The 21,386-nt window shown below is 40.7% G+C and overlaps 1 protein-coding gene across 7 annotated transcripts in view; it reads left to right on the top strand.

The window, feature by feature from the left end:
- Nucleotides 1-21,386, top strand: part of Lama2 (laminin subunit alpha 2) — a 647,938-nt gene that overhangs the window by 412,955 nt on the left and 213,597 nt on the right. For all 7 annotated transcript variants that reach the window (XR_015627317.1, XR_015627326.1, NM_001427039.1 and 4 more), the window contains 6 exons: nucleotides 489-632; nucleotides 1,305-1,484; nucleotides 1,582-1,770; nucleotides 1,857-1,990; nucleotides 11,650-11,767; nucleotides 20,568-20,702. Coding sequence is in view for 5 of the 7 variants with exons in the window: in NM_001427039.1 (NP_001413968.1) it covers nucleotides 489-632; nucleotides 1,305-1,484; nucleotides 1,582-1,770; nucleotides 1,857-1,990; nucleotides 11,650-11,767; nucleotides 20,568-20,702 (900 nt within the window). In the remaining 2 variants the exon portion in view is untranslated. The remainder of the gene's footprint in view (nucleotides 1-488; nucleotides 633-1,304; nucleotides 1,485-1,581; nucleotides 1,771-1,856; nucleotides 1,991-11,649; nucleotides 11,768-20,567; nucleotides 20,703-21,386) is intronic.

Below are 21,386 nucleotides of genomic sequence, written 5' to 3' on the forward strand. Positions count from 1 at the left end.
AAAGACCCTTCTTAAACAGATTATCATGCTCTATACATGCACACGCTATTATGGTGATATGTTACATTTGCTGCATGTTGCATATGTGTTATAATATAGCAATTATATAATACTAGAGCAAATATATAAATGTGGAATTTAGGTTTCCTTTTTTTATCAGTAGGAATCATTGGTTTCATTTGCTTTTGGAAATTTCATTACTCACAACAGAGTTGTATTAAATGCACAGCTTAGACCTCACAAACAGTATAGAGCACCCCCAGTAACAGATACATTTAGGAATCAGGTACCTTTCAAAATCCTAGGAGATCCTGACAGGGCTATGAACTCAAAATACCATTTGAGGTATATGTAAGTGGCCTGGTCTTCATTCATTTGTTTGGTTTTCATTAGCGAAAAAGAAATGTGTCATTGTTCCCTGTTCTTAAGTCGATTTCCCTTATAATAACAATTACAACGAACCCTGAAGGGCCCTCCTCTTTCTTCAGGTGAACGTGGAAGGTGTCCACTGTGACAGGTGCCGGCCTGGCAAATTTGGACTAGAGGCCAAGAATCCACTTGGCTGCAGCAGCTGCTACTGCTTCGGAGTCACCAGTCAATGCTCTGAAGCAAAGGGACTGGTCCGTACGTGGGTGAGTAAGAAGCCACTGAGCCATGTTATGGTATGGCGCTCCTTCCTTCAGGAATCGTTTAGCCGGGCCCTAAGGGGTAGTACCAACTAGCAAAACATTTAAGTAACCTCATCCCCTGTGTGCACTCAGAAACAGTAAAGGCTCTATGTGCCATTAGACAGTCGGTGCAAACACCTCTTGAAAATTCTTCCTAGGAGATTGTTCACTCGCTGTTGATGAGGAAGTGGCAGGTGGAAACCGGAAGCATTGTGGTAGCTGGAGGCAGCCACATCCTGAGGAAGGAGGCACTGAAGGGTGACTGTGACCACCTAATTCAGCCCCGTAAATCAGAACTTGTTACACATCTTCCCCCCAGCCATAGGACACCGTACATTGTTTGGATGACCTCATGCTTATTTTGACTGATTTCCCTTTGTTTCTCCAGAATTTAATTTCAACTTTTGTTAGTGGGGAAAAAAATATTGCAATTTTCAGAGACTTTGAGTTTAGTTATGGCAACTCATTCCAAAGCATCATTTCCTACCACTCTCAACAACCTTGTCTCAGTTCATTTTCTGGGACAACTCACCAAAGTGGGGACAGGAAGTCAGAGAGACGTGCACTCATACCTAGCTTTAAAAGAATGCCCGAGAGATTCATATCTCACTTCCTGCTAAAATTTGACCTGTGCAGGTGACTCTGCGTGATGAACAGACCATTCTGCCTCTGGTGGATGAGGCCCTGCAGCACACAACTACCAAAGGCATTGCTTTCCAGAACCCAGAGATTGTTGCAAAGATGGATGAAGTCAGGCAAGATCTCCATTTGGAACCTTTCTACTGGAAACTCCCAGAACAATTTGAAGGGAAAAAGGTAAAAATACCTCACACGTCAACTAAATAAACATGGTGTAGGAGTCAGGCCATTAGAAGTTTGCCTCCTCATCTCTATTCTATTCTTTTCTTTTCAGTTGATGGCCTATGGGGGCAAACTCAAGTATACCATCTATTTTGAGGCCCGGGATGAGACAGGCTTTGCCACATATAAACCTCAAGTTATCATTCGAGGTGGAACTCCTACTCATGCTAGAATTATTACCAGGCACATGGCTGCCCCTCTCATTGGCCAGTTGACACGGCATGAAATTGAAATGACAGAGGTAAAGTTGGTAGCTGTTTGATGCAAAGACACTAACGGTTTTTCACTCAGTTCTGTCACGAAGGTGTTTCTGGTTCTCATTTACAGAAAGAATGGAAATATTATGGTGATGATCCTCGAATCAGTAGAACTGTGACCCGGGAAGACTTCTTGGATATACTGTATGATATTCACTATATTCTGATCAAGGCTACTTATGGCAATGTTGTGAGACAAAGCCGGTAAGGAAAATACTTAAGTTCTTATTCTAGGGTCCACAGGGCTGGTCAAGAAGACATCAGATAAGAAATCAGTAACTGGTTGTTTGTGACTGAGGTGGCAAAAGACAAGCCAAAGAAGGCTCCCAGTCGCTTGATAGAGGATGGCCATTGTTTACCCCCAAAATAAATAACATAAGAACAATATTCTTACATTAGTCATGGTGAATTAAATGCACGAGGAGAAAGTTCAGGATAGCACATGCTGTAGGTCACGTGTAGGTAGCAATAGTGCTGTATGTCCGTTATAACACTGTTCAGAAAATGACCTTGAAGCACAAAGAGGAATAGACAAGGTCAAGTTGGTCCAGTCCTCCATCCCTAAGCAAACATATGTGTCCATGCCATTTAAACATGTATGTTTATTTACCCTGGATAGCATGATGTACGTTGATTGAAAATCATAGCAAAAAAAAGCAAGCATAGATGAAGTGATGAAACATACATGATATCAAGGAAGCCAAACAGGGCACACTTCAAAAAAATGATTAGAGAGGTTCATTAATACAAGGGTCATTGACAATGGCACTTGGGGCCACATTGGAATCATTTTCATTTTTTTTTTATTAACTTGAGTATTTCTTATATACATTTCGAGTGTTATTCCCTTTCCCGGTTTCCGGGCAAACATCCCCCTCCCCCCTCCCCTTCTTTATGGGTGTTCCCCTCCCAACGCTCCCCCCATTGCCACTCTCCCCCCCATAGTCTAGTTCACTGGGGGTTCAGTCTTAGCAGGACCCAGGGCTTCCCCTTCCACTGGTGCTCTTACTAGGATATTCATTGCTACCTATGGGGTCAGAGTCCAGGGTCAGTCCATGTATAGTCTTTAGGAAGTTGCTTAGTCCCTGGAGGCTCTGGTTGCTTGACATTGTTGTACATATGGGGTCTCGAGCCCCTTCAAGCTCTTCCAGTTCTTTCTCTGATTCCTTCAACGGGGGACCTATTCTCAGTTCAGTGGTTTGCTGCTGGCATTCGCCTCTGTATTTGCTGTATTCTGGCTGTGTCTCTCAGGAGCGATCTACATCCGGCTTCTGTCGGCCTGCACTTCTTTGCTTCATCCATCTTGTCTAATTGGGTGGCTGTATATGTATGGGCCACATGTGGGGCAGGCTCTGAATGGTTGTTCCTTCAGTCTCTGTTTTAATCTTTGCCTCTGCCTTCCCTGCCAAGGGTATTCTTTTTCCTCATTTAAAGAAGGAGTGAAGCATTCACATTTTGATCATCCGTCTTGAGTTTCGTTTGTTCTAGGGATCTAGGGTAATTCAAGCATTTGGGCTAATAGCCACTTATCAATGAGTGCATACCATGTATGTCTTTCTGTGATTGGGTTAGCTCACTCAGGATGATATTTTCCAGTTCCAACCATTTGCCTACGAATTTCATAAACTCGTTGTTTTTGATAGCTGAGTAATATTCCATTGTGTAGATGTACCACATTTTCTGAATCCATTCCTCTGTTGAAGGGCGTCTGGGTTCTTTCCAGTTTCTGGCTATTATAAATAAGGCTGCGATGAGCATAGTGGAGCACGTGTCTCTTTTATATGTTGGGGCATCTTTTGGGTATATGCCCAAGAGAGGTATAGCTGGATCCTCAGGCAGTTCAATGTCCAATTTTCTGAGGAACCTCCAGACTGATTTCCACAATGGTTGTACCAGTCTGCAATCCCACCAACAATGGAGGAGTGTTCCTCTTTCTCCACATCCTCGCCAGCATCTGCTGTCACCTGAGTTTTTGATCTTAGCCATTCTCACTGGTGTGAGGTGAAATCTCAGGGTTGTTTTGATTTTCATTTCCCTTATGACTAAAGATGTTGAACATTTCTTTAGGTGTTTCTCAGCCATTCGGCATTCCTCAGCTGTGAATTCTTTGTTTAGCTCTGAACCCCATTTTTTAATAGGGTTATTTGTTTCCCTGCGATCTAACTTCTTGAGTTCTTTGTATATTTTGGATATAAGGCCTCTATCTGTTGTAGGATTGGTAAAGATCTTTTCCCAATCTGTTGGTTGCCGTTTTGTCCTAACCACAGTGTCCTTTGCCTTACAGAAGCTTTGCAGTTTTATGAGATCCCATTTGTCGATTCTTGATCTTAGAGCGTAAGCCATTGGTGTTTTGTTCAGGAAATTTTTTCCAGTGCCCATGTGTTCCAGATGCTTCCCTAGTTTTTCTTCTATTAGTTTTAGTGTGTCTGGTTTGATGTGGAGGTCCTTGATCCACTTGGACTTAAGCTTTGTACAGGGTGATAAGCATGGATCGATCTGCATTCTTCTACATGTTGACCTCCAGTTGAACCAGCACCATTTGCTGAAAATGCTATCTTTTTTCCATTGGATGGTTTTGGCTCCTTTGTCAAAAATCAAGGACCATAGGTGTGTGGGTTCATTTCTGGGTCTTCAATTTTATTCCATTGGTCTATCTGTCTTTCTCTGTACCAATACCATGCAGTTTTTATCACTATTGCTCTGTAATACTGCTTGAGTTCAGGGATAGTGATTCCCCCTGAAGTCCTTTTATTGTTGAGGATAGCTTTAGCTATCCTGGGTTTTTTGTTATTCCAGATGAATTTGCAAATTGTTCTGTCTAACTCTTTGAAGAATTGGATTGGTATTTTGATGGGGATTGCATTGAATCTGTAGATTGCTTTTGGTAAAATGGCCATTTTTACTATATTAATCCTGCCAATCCATGAGCATGGGAGATCTTTCCATCTTCTGAGGTCTTCTTCAATTTCTTTCCTCAGTGTCTTGAAGTTCTTATTGTACAGATCTTTTACTTGCTTGGTTAAAGTCACACCGAGGTACTTTATATTATTTGGGTCTATTATGAAGGGTGTCGTTTCCCTAATTTCTTTCTCGGCTTGTTTCTCCTTTGTATAGAGGAAGGCAACTGATTTATTTGAGTTTATTTTATACCCAGCCACTTTGCTGAAGTTGTTTATCAGCTTTAGTAGTTCTCTGGTGGAACTTTTGGGATCACTTAAATATACTATCATGTCATCTGCAAATAGTGATATTTTGACCTCTTCTTTTCCGATCTGTATCCCCTTGATCTCCTTTTGTTGTCTGATTGCTCTGGCTAGAACTTCAAGAACTATATTGAATAAGTAGGGAGAGAGTGGGCAGCCTTGTCTAGTCCCTGATTTTAGTGGGATTGCTTCAAGTTTCTCTCCATTTAGTTTAATGTTAGCAACTGGTTTGCTGTATAAGGCTTTTACTATGTTTAGGTATGGGCCTTGAATTCCTATTTTTTCCAGGACTTTTATCATGAAGGGGTGTTGAATTTTGTCAAATGCTTTCTCAGCATCTAATGAAATGATCATGTGGTTCTGTTCTTTCAGTTTGTTTATATAATGGATCACGTTGATGGTTTTCCATATATTAAACCATCCCTGCATGCCTGGGATGAAGCCTACTTGACCATGGTGGATGATTGTTTTGATGTGCTCTTGGATTCGGTTTGCCAGAATTTTATTGAGTATTTTTGCGTCGATATTCATAAGGGAAATTGGTCTGAAGTTCTCTTTCTTTGTTGTGTCTTTGTGTGGTTTAGGTATAAGAGTAATTGTGGCTTCGTAGAAGGAATTCGGTAGTGCTCCATCTGTTTCAATTTTGTGGAATAGTTTGGATAATATTGGTATGAGGTCTTCTATGAAGGTTTGATAGAATTCTGCACTGAACCCGTCTGGACCTGGGCTCTTTTTGGTTGGGAGACCTTTAATGACTGCTTCTATTTCCTTAGGAGTTATGGGGTTGTTTAACTGGTTTATCTGTTCCTGATTTAACTTCGATACCTGGTATCTGTCTAGGAAATTGTCCATTTCCTGAAGATTTTCAAGTTTTGTTGAATATAGGTTTTTATAGTAAGATCTGATGATTTTTTGAATTTCCTCTGAATCTGTAGTTATGTCTCCCTTTTCATTTCTGATTTTGTTAATTTGGACGCACTCTCTGTGTCCTCTCGTTAGTCTGGCTAAGGGTTTATCTATCTTGTTGATTTTCTCAAAGAACCAACTTTTGGTTCTGTTGATTCTTTCTATGGTCCTTTTTGTTTCTACTTGGTTGATTTCAGCTCTGAGTTTGATTATTTCCTGCCTTCTACTCCTCCTGGGTGTATTTGCTTCTTTTTGTTCTAGAGCTTTTAGGTGTGCTGTCAAGCTGCTGACATATGCTCTTTCCTGTTTCTTTCTGCAGGCACTCAGCGCTATGAGTTTTCCTCTTAGCACAGCTTTCATTGTGTCCCATAAGTTTGGGTATGTTGTACCTTCATTTTCATTAAATTCTAAAAAGTTTTTAATTTCTTTCTTTATTTCTTCCTTGACCAGGTTATCATTGAGTAGAGCATTGTTCAATTTCCACGTCTATGTGGGCATTCTTCCCTTATTGTTATTGAAGACCAGTTTTAGGCCGTGTTGGTCCGATAGCACGCATGGTATTTCTATCTTTCTGTACCTGTTGAGGCCCGTTTTTTGACCAATTATATGGTCAATTTTGGAGAAAGTACCATGAGGAGCTGAGAAGAAGGTATATCCTTTTGCTTTAGGATAGAATGTTCTATAAATATCCGTTAAGTCCATTTGGCTTATGACTTCTCTTAGTCTGTCGACATCACTGTTTAATTTCTGTTTCCATGGTCTGTCCATTGATGAGAGTGCGGTGTTGAAATCTCCCACTATTATTGTGTGATGTGCAATGTGTGTTTTGAGCTTTAGTAAGGTTTCTTTTACGTATGTAGGTGCCCTTGTATTTGGGGCATAGATATTTAGGATTGAGAGTTCATCTTGGTGGATTTTTCCTTTGATGAATATGAAGTGTCCTTCCCTATCTTTTTTGATGACTTTTAGTTGAAAATTGATTTTATTTGATATTAGAATGGCTACTCCAGCTTGCTTCTTCTGACCATTTGCTTGGAAAGTTGTTTTCCAGCCTTTCACTCTGAGGTAGTGTCTGTCTTTGTCTCTGAGGTGTGTTTCCTGTAGGCAGCAGAATGCAGGGTCCTCATTGCGTATCCAGTTTGTTAATCTATGTCTTTTTATTGGGGAGTTGAGGCCATTGATGTTGAGAGATATTAAGGAATAGTGATTATTGCTTCCTGTTATATTCATATTTGGATGTGAGGTTATGTTTGTGTGCTTTCACTCTCTTTGTTTTGTTGCCAAGACGATTAGTTTCTTGCTTCTTCTAGGGTATAGCTTGCCTCCTTATGTTGGGCTTTACCATTTATTATCCTTTGTAGTGCTGGATTTGTAGAAAGATATTGTGTAAATTTGGTTTTGTCATGGAATATCTTGGTTTCTCCATCTATGTTAATTGAGAGTTTTGCAGGATACAGTAACCTGGGCTGGCATTTGTGTTCTCTTAGGGTCTGTATGACATCAGTCCAGGATCTTCTGGCCTTCATAGTTTCTGGCGAGAAGTCTGGTGTGATTCTGATAGGTCTGCCTTTATATATTACTTGACCTTTTTCCCTTACTGCTTTTAATATTCTTTCTTTATTTTGTGCGTTTGGTGTTTTGACAATTATGTGACGGGAGGTGTTTCTTTTCTGGTCCAATCTATTTGGAGTTCTGCAGGCTTCTTGTATGCCTATGGGTATCTCTTTTTTTAGGTTAGGGAAGTTTTCTTCTATGATTTTGTTGAAGATATTTACTGGTCCTTTGAGCTGGGAGTCTTCACTCTCTTCTATACCTATTATCCTTAGGTTTGATCTTCTCATTGAGTCCTGGATTTCCTGTATGTTTTGGACCAGTAGCTTTTTCTGCTTTACATTATCTTTGACAGTTGAGTCAATGATTTCTATGGAATCTTCTGCTCCTGAGATTCTCTCTTCCATCTCTTGTATTCTGTTGGTGAAGCTTGTATCTACAGCTCCTTGTCTCTTCTTTTGGTTTTCTATAACCAGGGTTGTTTCCATGTGTTCTTTCTTGGTTGCTTCTATTTCCATTTTTAATTCCTTCAACTGTTTGATTGTGTTTTCCTGGAATTCTTTCAGGGATTTTTGCGATTCTTTCAGGGATTTTTGCGATTCTTTCAGGGATTTTTGCGATTCCTCTCTGTAGGCTTCTACTTGTTTATTAATGTTTTCCTGTGTTTCCCTAAGGGAGTTCTACACGTCTTTCTTGAAGTCCTCCAGCATCATGATCAAATATGATTTTGAAACTAGATCTTGCTTTTCTGGTGTGTTTGGATATTCCATGTTTGTTTTGGTGGGAGAATTGGGCTCCGATGATGCCATGTAGTCTTGGTTTCTGTTGCTTGGGTTCCTGTGCTTGCCTCTCGCCATCAGATTATCTCTAGTGTTACTTTGTTCTGCTATTTCTGACAGTGGCTAGACTGTCCTATAAGCCTGTGTGTCAGGAGTGCTGTAGACCTGTTTTCCTCTCTTTCAATCAGTTATGGGGACAGAGTGTTCTGCTTTCTGGCGTGTAGTTTTTCCTCTCTACAGGTCTTCAGCTGTTCCTGTGGGCCTGTGTCTTGAGTTCACCAGGCAGCTTTCTTGCAGCAGAAAAGTTGCTCTTACCTGTGGTCCCGAGGCTCAAGTTTGCTCGTGGGGTGCTGCCCACGGGCTCTCTGCAGCGGCAGCAACCAGGAAGATATGCGCCGCCCCTTCCGGGAGCTTCAGTGCACCAGGGTTCCAGATGGCCTTTGCTGTTTTCCTCTGGCGTCCGAGATGTGTGTGCAGAGAGCAGTCTCTTCTGGTTTCCCAGGCTTGTCTGCCTCTCTGAAGGTTTAGCTCTCCCTCCCACGGGATTTGGGTGCAGAGAACTGTTTATCCGGTCTGTTTCCTTCAGGTTCCGGCCGTGTCTCAGGCAGGGGTCCTGCCGCTCCTGGGCCCTCCCCCACGGGAGCCCAGAGGCCTTATACAGTTTCCTCTTGGGCCAGGGATGTGGGCAGGGGTGGGCAGTGTTGGTGGTCTCTTCTGCTCTACAGCCTCAGGAGTGCCCACCTGACCAGGCGGTTGGGTCTCTCTCTCACGGGGTCTGGGAGCAGAGAGCTGCTGCAGGCCGGGGTCCTTGGAATCATTTTCAGTGTCAGCATTCACTGAGGGCTTTGGTTGGAAATAGTCTCAATTTTTTAAAGAGTGAATGAGACACAAAGAATGTAATATTGAAAGTGTGAACACTGTTTTCCATGACTCTAGTCACACAGTGATGGGAGGACCGAGTGATAAAATCAAGGCATGTTTGTCTCACTGGAAAATGCTGTAAGCATGTTTGTAGATTATGATAAAGGTGGCGATTAGAGAAAATAGAATAAAATGCATAGAGAGAACAATGGAGACTCCAGGAGATTTTTCACAAGCAGAAGGAATCCTCCAAAGAGATGAAAGGAGGATTCACACAGATTAAGTAAGTTTCTTACCGCAGAGGCTAAACATTTTGTTAATTTACTCAATAACTCAATGTCTCTTTTAAGTCTTATATTCCTTTTGTGTTCAGGAAAAACATGGAGACCAAAGATGTTTGTAAATTAGTCTTGTGACAAATGAATAGACTAAGCTAGAGAAAATAGAGGAAGCCTCTCATAATCAAATTAATGAATCTAAAAATATATATATATCAGATATTCATGTTGTGCTAAGCATATACATAATCTTGCTTAAGGACTCGCTCTTGTCTAATAGAAGATTTAGTTGCTCACTAGATTGGTGAAGGGGCTTTCAGTGGAAGAGATCATCATGAGCCAAATCTCATCTTCTCATTTATATTAAAAAATATTTATATTTTTATCATAAAGATAAAAACATGTACTAGAAACAAATCACTGTTTTAGAATAGCAAAGTACATCAGTTATAGACACCAAAGCTGGCTTACCTGTTATATATGTAAGTGAACTACTTTGCAAATTCCTCCAGACCACCCTAAGAGTCTAGTAGTTTACAGCACACGTTGTTAGTGTTATTTCAGGGACCAGAGTTTTCTTCATTTTTCACTATACATCACTTTTTCAAACCCTATCAAAGTTGTATATTCACCAGAAAAACAAATAAGGCAGATACATCACCAGCACTTGAATATTTAAGACAGGGGAAATATGACAAAAGTTAAAATATCCCCCAGTAAGACATAGCCCAACATCTTTATCATTTATCATAGTTTACATAAACTATGGCAATGCCAGAGTTTACGGGTGAGTTATGTATGTAGTAACTTCTAGAATTCAGTATGCATTCAAGTGGAGGCCATATCCAGAAACAAGGAAAGCCATTGCTTGCACTTCCGTCCTCCTCACCTCTCTACCCTTTCATCCACATGTGAGCTCCCCTAATCACCTGAGAAGCAGTAGTCACAGCAGAGGATCTATTGCTGCCACTCTTCAAGAGCCTTTGATTTTAAGCCCTGCTCTCTTGTAAGCATGTCTGTACAAGAAATTGAAGGCAAGATGATGTTTATATCTTCTACAAGTAGCTATGGATCCCCACAGAAGGTTTCAGTGGAAAGAAGACTAGTCAAACAAATAGCGGTTTTTCCTCCTGCATCACGGAGTCCACAGGGAGTGGAAGAGTGAAGGCATTCTTATCAGAGAGGAGTGGCTGCTTACAGCTCTGTGCCAGCCTTGCTACCACGATGCTGCTTTAGGCAAGGGAAGCAAAACCTGCATTTTAGCCCAAAATTGGTTTTGTAAGGGCTCCCAAGCGCTCATCACAATGCTAGTGAAATCAGCATGTGCATTCATAATTCAATAAAACTTACCTACACTTGTTATAAAGTTTATGATTCAACCTCCTTAAGCTATCGGAGGTACCTTTTATGGAGGCAAAACTACCCAGTGTCTCACTTAAAAGTTTATTTGCAGAACATTCTCATGTTGCAGTCAGTCAGTCATGAAATAGTCTGGGTTTATGGGCTGCATATATTTTAATGCATAATTTCAAATTAATGAAAAAAGTACTGGAGGATTCACTGGGAATATTTCCCTTACCATAAGGGCTTTCCCACCAATAGGAAGTCACTTGATGGATTTATTTAATAAAGCTAATAAAATATTAATTTGGAAGGCACTTTATCCTTTTAAAGATCAGGGTCAGATGATGCCTGGCATTGTTTTCTAGGGGGTTTTCCCAAGTTCTCGAAAGGACATACAGAAGCTCTGGAGGAAGAGAGTAAATTAAAAGCAATCTCACTTGTGACTACAGGAGACATTCTAAGAGAGGGTGACCTTGGGTTGCCTGTTTGAAATAATATAAACGTCTAATTGATTGGCCATGTCTACATGAAGCTACTCACATTTCGAAAACCAAGGAGTAAAAATCCTTATAATAACTTCTCAACAGGACAGCAGACATCCAATTTAGTAAACTCTTTAGGATTTATGTGGATATTTTCCTAGTATGTAACCGCAGTCTGAGAAGAAATAAAAATGCAGTAATTGGACGAGGTAAATGAGCGCCTGGAATTTAAGCGACTTCAAAACTGCGTAGTTATTAGCGTGATGGCCCCCTTCTACAATATGTAATTTCATGTTGCCTTGACAAACAGATGTGTTTTGGTTCATTGAAAGAAGCAAAGAAAAGAATTTACCTGTGACTGGCAGAGATCTGAGGGGGGAGGGTTTCCTTAAGCCTTGAGTAGTTCTTGGAGGCTATATCTGCTTGTGTGATCATTAACTCTGCTTGCAATCTTTGTAGCATTTCTGAAATCTCCATGGAAGGAGCTGAACCAGGACAGGTGTCAGCGGCAAGCCCACTGGCAAACCTGATAGAAAGATGTGACTGCCCTCCTGGCTATTCCGGCTTGTCTTGTGAGGTAAGCTAGCTGCTAAGAACTCCCTTGAGCTCAGCTCCCTTCCAGAGCCAAATGGGCGTCCTTCTCAAACTTCCTCTGCCCTTGATTTCCACGTGTACTCTTAGCCTATTTGATTATTAGTCGTGCATATTGGCAATATGTTATTGTCATTGTTAGCTTGTAAAGAATCTTAACTGGAGGGAAATATCTGATTAAAAGATTTGTAACAATATGCCATAGCCAGGGGTAAGCGTGTCTCAAAAGGCTGGCGTGTATATCCCATCTATCTTCTTGGCACCATTTCTGAGCAGTTAGAGCGTTTAAGCGGTAGTGATTATGAGATATGGTCCTATCCAGTTTGAGAGTGTTTTTTTATATAGAAAAGACAAAACATCTACACTAAATAGCAGGCTGTTCCATTCAACATAGTCTTCCTAATTGTTTCCACAATGCTACCCTCATTCAGTTATCACAATTTTAAAACCATTTTTCTTTCCTTTATTGGGTTTCAATTATATTTAGATTGGCTTTTTTCTATTTTTTAAATGTTTTTAGTAATCACTCCATTCGTTTGTATCTCATATAACCCACTTCCCAGTTACCCCCTCCACCCACCCACCTCTATCCCATGATATCCCACTTCCCTGTTACCCCTCCACCAGCCCCAATCTAAATCTGCTCTCCCACTCCCCTTTACCAGTATGAGAGTGCTCCCTGAACCACACACACTCTTCTACCCCTCTCCTCCAGCATCCCCCTATGCTGGGGCATCAAGCCTCCCTGACCAGGGGCCTCCCCTCCCATTGCTGTCAGGAAAAGCCATCCTGTGTTACATATGAATCTGGAACCATGGATTCCTCCAGGTACACACCTTGGTTGGTGGGGTCTAGACTCATGTTAGTTGCTGGCCAGACTTCCTCAGGAACCGCCATACAAGGTTTGGCAAGTACCTCTTGACCATGGCAAGAGTCTGCAGCCATGATGTATCCCCCGGTGGGGCAGTCCCCAGTTGGCCCTTCCTTCAGTCTCTGTTCCATTTTTCGTCCCAGTTCTTCCTTTGAATAGGAACATTTCTAGGTTAAAAACTTTGAGATGGGTGTGTGGCCCCATTTCCTGACCAGGGACCATGCCTATCTGCTGAAGGAGGTCTCCACAGTATCTACCCCCACTCCTCTGTGCATTTTGGCTAAAGTCATCCCCCTTGGGTCCTGAGAGGGTCCTGTTTCCCTGGTGTCTGGGACCCTCTGGTGGCTCTTCCTAATTCCCCATCCTCCCTGCTACATATTTGTGTTTGATTTTCTGGCTTTCTATACCTCTCTCATATCTCCTCCAGATCTTGATGCTGCCACTCTTATTTCCTCCCCCTCCTTTCTGTTCCCCTTCTCTCCACCTCCCACAATCGTCCTGTTCCCCCCACAATGTAGGACTGAAGGTATTCTTCTGAATGCCTTCTGGTAGTCTAATCAATTTCTACAAATACTAGTTTGTCAAAAGAATACTACAATATTGGTAAGTTTGAAGAGATAAGGAACTGGGCTGAATTTGAGCTTCATCATCAATTACTAGAGCTATTTGTATTCAGGACTAGGGCTGAGACCTTGCATAGATATCTAAAACTCTAGAAGCTAAACATGATAAATACTCAAGACTGAGTAATTAGTGGTATTCCATAACCTGCCATCTACAAATTCCTGACTTTTAAAGAGTTTTCTGGGACTTACTGTATCCCGCATTCTGTCTCATTGGTCACACGAATTGGTGCCCTTTGCATGAAGTTTGATGTTATTGATGTTTCCTCCTACTACAGATTAAGACTCTTATGACAATTATATAGGCTGGGAACCTTAAACAAGTCACTAGTTTGTGATCACTGGCACTTGTATCAAGTCGATACTATGACACATGTACTAATTATAGGTTTATGTGCTGATATATTTTTAATGTAGTTTAATTTGACAACTTTGTAAATGAGATTTTGGAAATTTTCTCAAGAATGGCATGCATGACTCAAGGCCAAAGCCAAAGTGCATCTTGAATATTCTGAAGTGGGGTGGGTGAGAAGGCTCTGTGGGCAAAAGCCCTTGCCACCAAGCCTTACCACCCGACTTGTTGAAATTTCCAGGACCCACGTGGTAGAAAGCGATAACAAACTCCCTCGAATTGCCCTCCCTCGAAAAGCATCTCCACATGCTTATTGTGGTATGCATAAACCAAAGTACACACATATAAATTAAATAATAAACAAACAAACAAAGTTGTAACTCCTGTCTCACTTCACCACTTCAGGTTCTTTCGCTGGCTTATTGCTGTACCCCAGGGTTTTACCTATTGAATCACCTCAAGGATTAATATAAATGAGAATTCACGGAAGAAAAACCACACTGCAAATTCAATGCTGTTACCTTAGCCACCACTGTATGACTCCACAGTGTTGAGAGAACAACTTCATGGGATGACTAAACTGCCTTGAAGCAGCTCCGTCGCCTGCTCAAAGGGAGATATTCATTGTAACATGCACACTTGAGTCTCATAAACAATCAAATGACACATCTCTTTATTAAGCAGTAGTTTCCCCTGGACATGCATTTCTACGCAACACGAACTATTACACTTATCTACATATGCCTTTCAAACATCTGTGGTACGCGGCTAGAAAATGAAGCAATGCACACACACACAATGGGCTAACATTTTGTAAGCAGGAGAGATAGATGCAGAAAGGACACACGGAACTTTCCAGAGAAAGGGAATTGTGTTTCATTGTGTGGCTGCACTGCTGGAAAGCTGTATGAGTTTGGCCAAATCCTTTAACTGCACTAGCAGTCATTATATATAGTTATCGTTATGTAGTTATCTAAACTATAGGATAGAAGTTCTGAAATTTCTGACTTGGTAACATAATTTTCCTATGGAGAATATCCAGATCAAGCTTGACTTCCGGTATCTTGAGAAGAAAGATATTATGTATCCATTTCTCCCCACTTATTTAATACGATTCTCTTCATATTTCAACAAAAACAGGAAGGTTATAAAATTATTTCACTACAATCTACATTTATCCACAAATGTCACATTATATGTTTGTTTTGTGATTTATAGGCTTTCTAAGAAGACTAAAACACACTTTAGCATTGATATTTTCATGACTTGCCCTTATTTAAAAATATGAACTAGCACAAATTAAGCAAACGCAAATGAAAGTAAACGGGAAACTCCTAGAATGTAGCCTACGTAAGTGTGAGCACTCAGCTTCATCTGTGTCCTGTGAGCGCCGCTCCTATTTACAGACAACGATCACAGTGAGGACTTAGTGGAGAGATTATGGAGATAAAGGCTTATCTCTCATAATAAGACACCTGACATGTTCTCCACACCCCACTGCCTCTAATCCATTATACATCTTATTTATAATTCATTTTGATTCTAAAGTGTAATTACCCAAGCATAAAATCTAATCATCAAAGCAAGAGCTAAGGAAGGTTTTGAAATAATCCAGCCCGTTCCAGTAACATATGCTTTGGGTTATGAATACACAAGACGGTTCCTTTACAACATCTTCACCAAGCGTGCAGAATCCTACAGATATTTACATTTGGTAAGCTAACAACTTCATATGTTTAGGCAAAATACGATTGCAGGAAGACAGACTTAAGCATTGCCATTTAAAATGCAGCCAGTTACAAGGATTCTACTCTTTTGCCTATTGTTCTCCTCAGCACAGATTCCTGTCCTTGAAAGAGCTAGTTCTTGTGATTTATGATCACAGTAATTTGGAGTGGAAACTAGATTTCTTTTAGAAGTCAAATAAAAGGTTCTCTCTTTGTATCATACTTGTTTCCAGAGCCCCCATACTTAGCCAGTTTTCTAGAGTAGCTTAGGGTACGATTATTACCTAAACCTATAATCACTTTCAGTTACACACAGACACCATTATTTATGACTTTCCAGCATTGTGTATATGGCATTCTGCAATGACATAACAGATAAGAAGTTTACCTTCTTTTTTTTTTTTTTTTGGTTCTTTTTTTTCGGAGCTGGGGACCGAACCCAGGGTCTTGCGCTTCCTAGGTAAGCACTCTACCACTGAGCTAAATCCCCAGCCCCAGATAAGAAGTTTAATAATGATGCCTAGTTGATGTTTTGAGAGTTCTACTCTCTCAATTCCTTATTTGCTTGGATCGGAGTTGAACTGGTATCTATCAGTTTGAGCAAAGTCCCCAATGCATACATACTAGATAGTCAGAAAATTCAAAATTCATAATGTTTCCACAGAGTGGGCCCCTTCCACATGCATACTTCCCTCAGGGGATCCTTTATCAGTTCAGTGTCATGGCATATGGGAGACCTGAGGGCTGCTTTCATGTAGTATGTTCTTAACAGTGGGAACATAATGTGAGAACTGTGTCACTAGGAGACTGCATGCTGTGCAGATATCATGGCATGCATGTGCACCCAGTAAGATGACTGTTATGTTCCCAGTCAGAGAAATCTATAAGGCCCTTACTGTGTAAATGGTATGTAGTTGACAGAAGCATTGTTTTGTAACACGTTATATAGAGATGGGTTGTGCTGTCATTTTCTCTCCTGAGAACGTTAGAAAATTTCTTGCTGCCTTTATTTTTTTAGTTTTTTCCCAGCAACTACATCTGAATCTTATCTGGGACAGAGTATTTATGTTAATTTGTAGAAAGCATTAGGTATGTAGATTAATTCCCACAACATCCCTATACAAGAATAAAGTTTACTGTACACATACTGTATCCTGTACAATCCCAAGCACATGGCATACGTACACTGTCAGACTTATTCATAGAGCATTACTTATAATCTCCCACTGAAGAAACTGAGACCCAGGCAGGTAAAAGAACTTGCCCACCATTGCACAGCTATGCAATAGAAACGCTGTAATTTAAACTGAGATTTATTTATTTCTAAAAGTGTTTCCTTACATTCAAATATTATGATACAAAAGATCCACGTGTTTCGTGTCAGGAAACTGAGGCTGACTGCACTCAAAACCTGTCTGCAGTGGCAGTGTCAGGAGAAAAGCTAAAGCCACCTTGGCCTGGGTGCAAAACCAGCACAGGGATCCCAGGAAGACTGTGCTCACTGGCTCCTGCCCCTGTCAGCTTCCATTGTCTCCGAGGAGAGGATCTGAGAGATGCTGGCCCACCGCTCTTCTTAATTCTATTAGCTCTACTCCCCACATCTTTTGTACACACTTGATTCTAAAGTTTTTTGAGAGATATCACATGGTGAAAGGAAAAATGAAAAAAGGGCAGAAAAAAATTGAGTTGTGCCAATTTCAGGACAGGAGAATAGAATTTTGGAAAAATCGGAACTATAGGTGGAAGAAAAGCTAACAAAATGAAGTTTGAAGACGTGTTTATTTGCTTTTCTTAAATTCTTCATCAGGTTCCAAAAAATTGTCTTTTGAGAACATGTGAAAGTAATGCCTTTTCTGTCCTATTCAGGCTTTCTTGTGCTGTTGAATTTTGTCCCCTTTGTTTTCAATGAGGGCAGAAAGACTTGATATTTTAAAAACACCTCCAATTAACTCTTAATGGAAATAATAAATTCAAGGTGATCCAGGAAGGGACAGGATTAAAAGGAGATAAATGGTGACATGTTGTTTTAAACAATCTGATAATACTCTAATTCTTACATTGAAAAAGAGTCACTTTTTCTTTGTTTAGTAATACAGTCCACCAAAACACCATATTAAACTGTTTCTTTTTTTCCAATGTGGAAAGGTTTAATGAGAGAAGAAGAATAGAAGAGGAGAGGAATAGAGGCCGGCCATGAGCATGTGGAGGAAAGAGGGGAGGGGAGTGGGGTAAAAAGAGACAAAGGGGAAGAGCAAGAGAGCAAGGAGCAAAGAGAAGGAGAGCTTTTTAAAAAACAAAATATTAAACTTTTAAGAAGAAAGTTTAGATGTCAGCTCAGTTAATAACCTGCTGATTTGTGGGATAAGGAAGTCATGTCCAAAAGACAATAATTGGACCATAGCCTTCACACAGACTTACTTCGAAATCACAGCTCCCATATCCATTAGGGTGTAGTTCCAGGGAGCCCATATTCCCCTTTCAAATACACTTTAAAAACACAGGATGATAGGTGTGTCTGTGACCCTCAGTGACCCTTGGCCATGAGCACTACTAACACCTTCTCAGGAGTTTTAACTTGCCTCTTGCCCTTCATTTTATCAACTCAATTGTAGTCTTTATGGGTAAAGCCAAGCATCAGAACGTTTCAAAATTCCCCAAATAACTGAACAGCAAAAGGAAAGGCCTGCTTCTGGGTTCCATCGGTGCCAGAGCTGACCCTTTGCCACAGCTCTCTATACCCAAAACTGGCCAGGGGAGAGCTGGTCTCCCAGGAGTGCTGACCCACAGGGGTACGGGAGGGTCAACACACCTCAGTGACAAAGACAGACACTAGCTCAGAATAAAAGGCTGGAAAACAAATGCCCAAGCAAATGGTCCCAAGAAACAAGCTGGAGTAGCAATTATAATATTGAATAAAATGGACTTTCAACCGAAAGTAATCAAAAAAGATAGGCAGGACAATTCGTACGAATCAAAGGAAAAATCCACCAAGATGAACCAAGATGAACTCTCAATTCTGAATATCTGTGCTCCAAATGCAAGGGCACCCACATTCATAAGAGAAGCTTTACTAAAGCTCGAAGCATACATTGTAGCTCACAGGGTAGTTATCTATAAATGAATTCTTCAGCTGTAATTTCTACACTCTTTCTGTAACAATGGGGAAAGTTAACCTCAAGTGTCAATAACATGATTGATTACATACCCAAATGTACAATATATATTTGAATGTACTATAAGACCGAAAAGATACAAAGTTTTGGGTTTGTTTGTTCTGTTGTTTTTTTACTAATGGGTTCAGCCTTTCTATAGTTTGCTCAAATTCGGGAAGGAGTTAAATCTCATTAGAATTTCTTATAGGCTGATAAAAGCCAAGAGACCCTTCATTAAGTGCTTAATTGAGGTACACATTAAACAAATCAAAATAAATTCAAGGAGAACACTGAGCATTTATTTCTCTCTCTCTCTCTCTCTCTCTCTCTCTCTCTCTCTCTCTCTCTCTCTCTCTCTCTCTCTGGGGGACTTCTGTTTATTTTATTCTGAGCTGCTTAGGCCAGATCCAAAGCATGTGCACGCTTTAAGAAGTTCTTGGAAAAACATATATGCCTACTTAGCCAGCTGTCATTCTCTTTTTCAACAGAAGAGAGTTTTAAGAGAGGTGTTTAAACAGCCTCTTCATAATCCTCCGTGGTATCCAGGAACTGCCTTCCATCTCTTAATCAGAAATCAAACACTGTCTGATGAGAGACAGCATTGAGCCTGGTATGCATGTCAGTGCACCTCAAACTGAGGGCCTCTTCACAGAAATCTAATGCTGTTCTTTTTTTTTTTCCAATGCTATTCTTGATACAAGCATATGACGAAACTTTCATGAAGATGAAACTCAGGGTTTTGCATATGTCAGGCTTACCAACAATTTTCTGTTAGCTCTGTTTTCATTGCAAAATGAAAAAAAAATACAAATCAGGAAAGGATACATTTTATAAATGTCTGGTAGTTTCAAGACCCAGAGATTTTATTATTTTGATTTTTTCCTTTATATGAGTTTTAAATCATATTGATATAAATAATGTAACTATAGGATTTTTTATTTTGTTTTACTAAGATGTTTTTGGACATTTGCTAGTTAGCTATCAAGTGTAGAAAAGCATATTTTCAGCTGTCAAGGACACTGGGCTAGCATCTCGTTAGTCCATATGACAATGTTAGTTAAAAATAAACCACTCAAGAAAAGGACACTTTCAGGCTTTCTCAGGCAAAAAGCAATAGATGCAAATGAAAGCTTTCCTCTGCGAAAATCTGATGACATGAGGCTGCCTGTGCTGGAGAACAGAAGAGGGACCTAGCAGAAGTATGTTGTTGTAAAAATATAAAAAATAAAATGCTGTCTTTTTACCCACTTTAGGTCCTACACCTCAGTGCCCCCAAGATATTGGCTGAATATCTTAATTCTCAGTCAGCAAAGCCTCTCACCCGCTCTGCTCCATCCCATATCACACTGCCTCTCTCTGAGCCTGGCAGCAGTCTCTCCACCCATCTAGTTCCCAAGGCAGGTTTCCATGCCAGAAACACACATCCCACAACGGTAGCCCAGACCAGCCGCCCCACACTCCACTACACTTAAATCTACACATGAAAGAACATACAACACAATAACCTTTGACCCAATTGGTAAGATATAATTGCCCACCTAAACATACAAAGCCCAGTACCATCCATCCCTTAAGAACATTAATAGCAACCTGTGAATACACAGAACAGAATCTTAACATCACCCGCCATATTGTTCTGTCACGACTTCTCTCCCTCTCCCTCCTGTCTCTTCCTCCCTTCCGTTCAGTCTCCTCCTCTTCCTTCAAACTTTTCTCCCGCCCATCCTTCCTTCTCATCCAATGACAGGCCTCCTTCTGTCCTGTACCTGCCCCTCACCTGTATTTTACAAATTAAATGGGGAGAAGGTTCTGGTGAAGTCACCTGAGTCCTGAGTATGTGATTAGGCAGCTGTCCTTGGGGCAGTGGAATTAGCATCAAAATACAGGTAACTCCAGGGCAAACCATAACAGAAACATATTAAAATTGTCATTTATGCTTATAAGTGGGACTCCCCAAATTCACATACACACAGAGAGGACATCTTTAAAACTACTGAAGAAATTCTGTACGGAAGCAAGCATGCTAACATACCTGTCCTGATCGCCTTCTTTTTCTTCTAGACGTGTGCACCAGGATTTTACCGAGTGCATTCTGAACCAGGTGGCCGAACTCCCGGACCAACCTTAGGAACCTGTGTTCCCTGTCAGTGTCATGGACACAGTAGCCAGTGTGATCCTGAGACCTCAGTATGCCAGGTAGGTACCTGCAGATTCCTGGACAAGACCTGTACGCTCCTTTCGCTTTCCAAATATGCAGTCCTCCACGCAGAGGCAGATTCCTCGGCAAGGAGCATAGCTGTGTGCTTGAAACAGAAAACGCAAGGGGCAAGGACGGTCGCCATGTTCTACGTTTTAAGATGTAATGAGGGATTATGATCGGGAAAAACCCTCAGTTCCTCTCCAAAAAAAATGGAATAATATCATCTTAGAGCACGGGAGAACACACTGGTCAAAAATTATGTGGTATATTATTTTCTAATTATGAGAAAAGTGGGTTTTTATGGAATCTGGAAATTATAACCAAATGCTTAAAGGGTTAGGATGGTAGAGTGAGTATGGCCTATATGAAGTCTTAACTTTGATTTCCAGTTTTGAAAATTCAAAAGAAAATAATGGAAGGGGTGGTGGTGGAAAAAGGAAGATCTAAAGAAAAGACAAGAAAAGAAAAGAGAAAGAAAAGTTGTTACAAAAAAAGTTTCCCCCAATACAACCTAAGTCAAAATATTTTAGTATTTTAAATATTTCCCACTGGGTTTGTCTGTGTTTAGAAACCGGGCATGCAGTACTGTTAGAGTTTTATATTGTGCTTTGTACAAGTGGCTATCATGAACATCCTTAAGTGCGTTGGTTGTATACACTATCACTTACCTATTTCTCATA

This window comes from Rattus norvegicus, chromosome 1 (genome assembly GCF_021556685.1).
Source record: "Rattus norvegicus strain SHRSP/BbbUtx chromosome 1, alternate assembly SHRSP_T2T, whole genome shotgun sequence".
Lineage (NCBI taxonomy): Eukaryota > Metazoa > Chordata > Mammalia > Rodentia > Muridae > Rattus > Rattus norvegicus.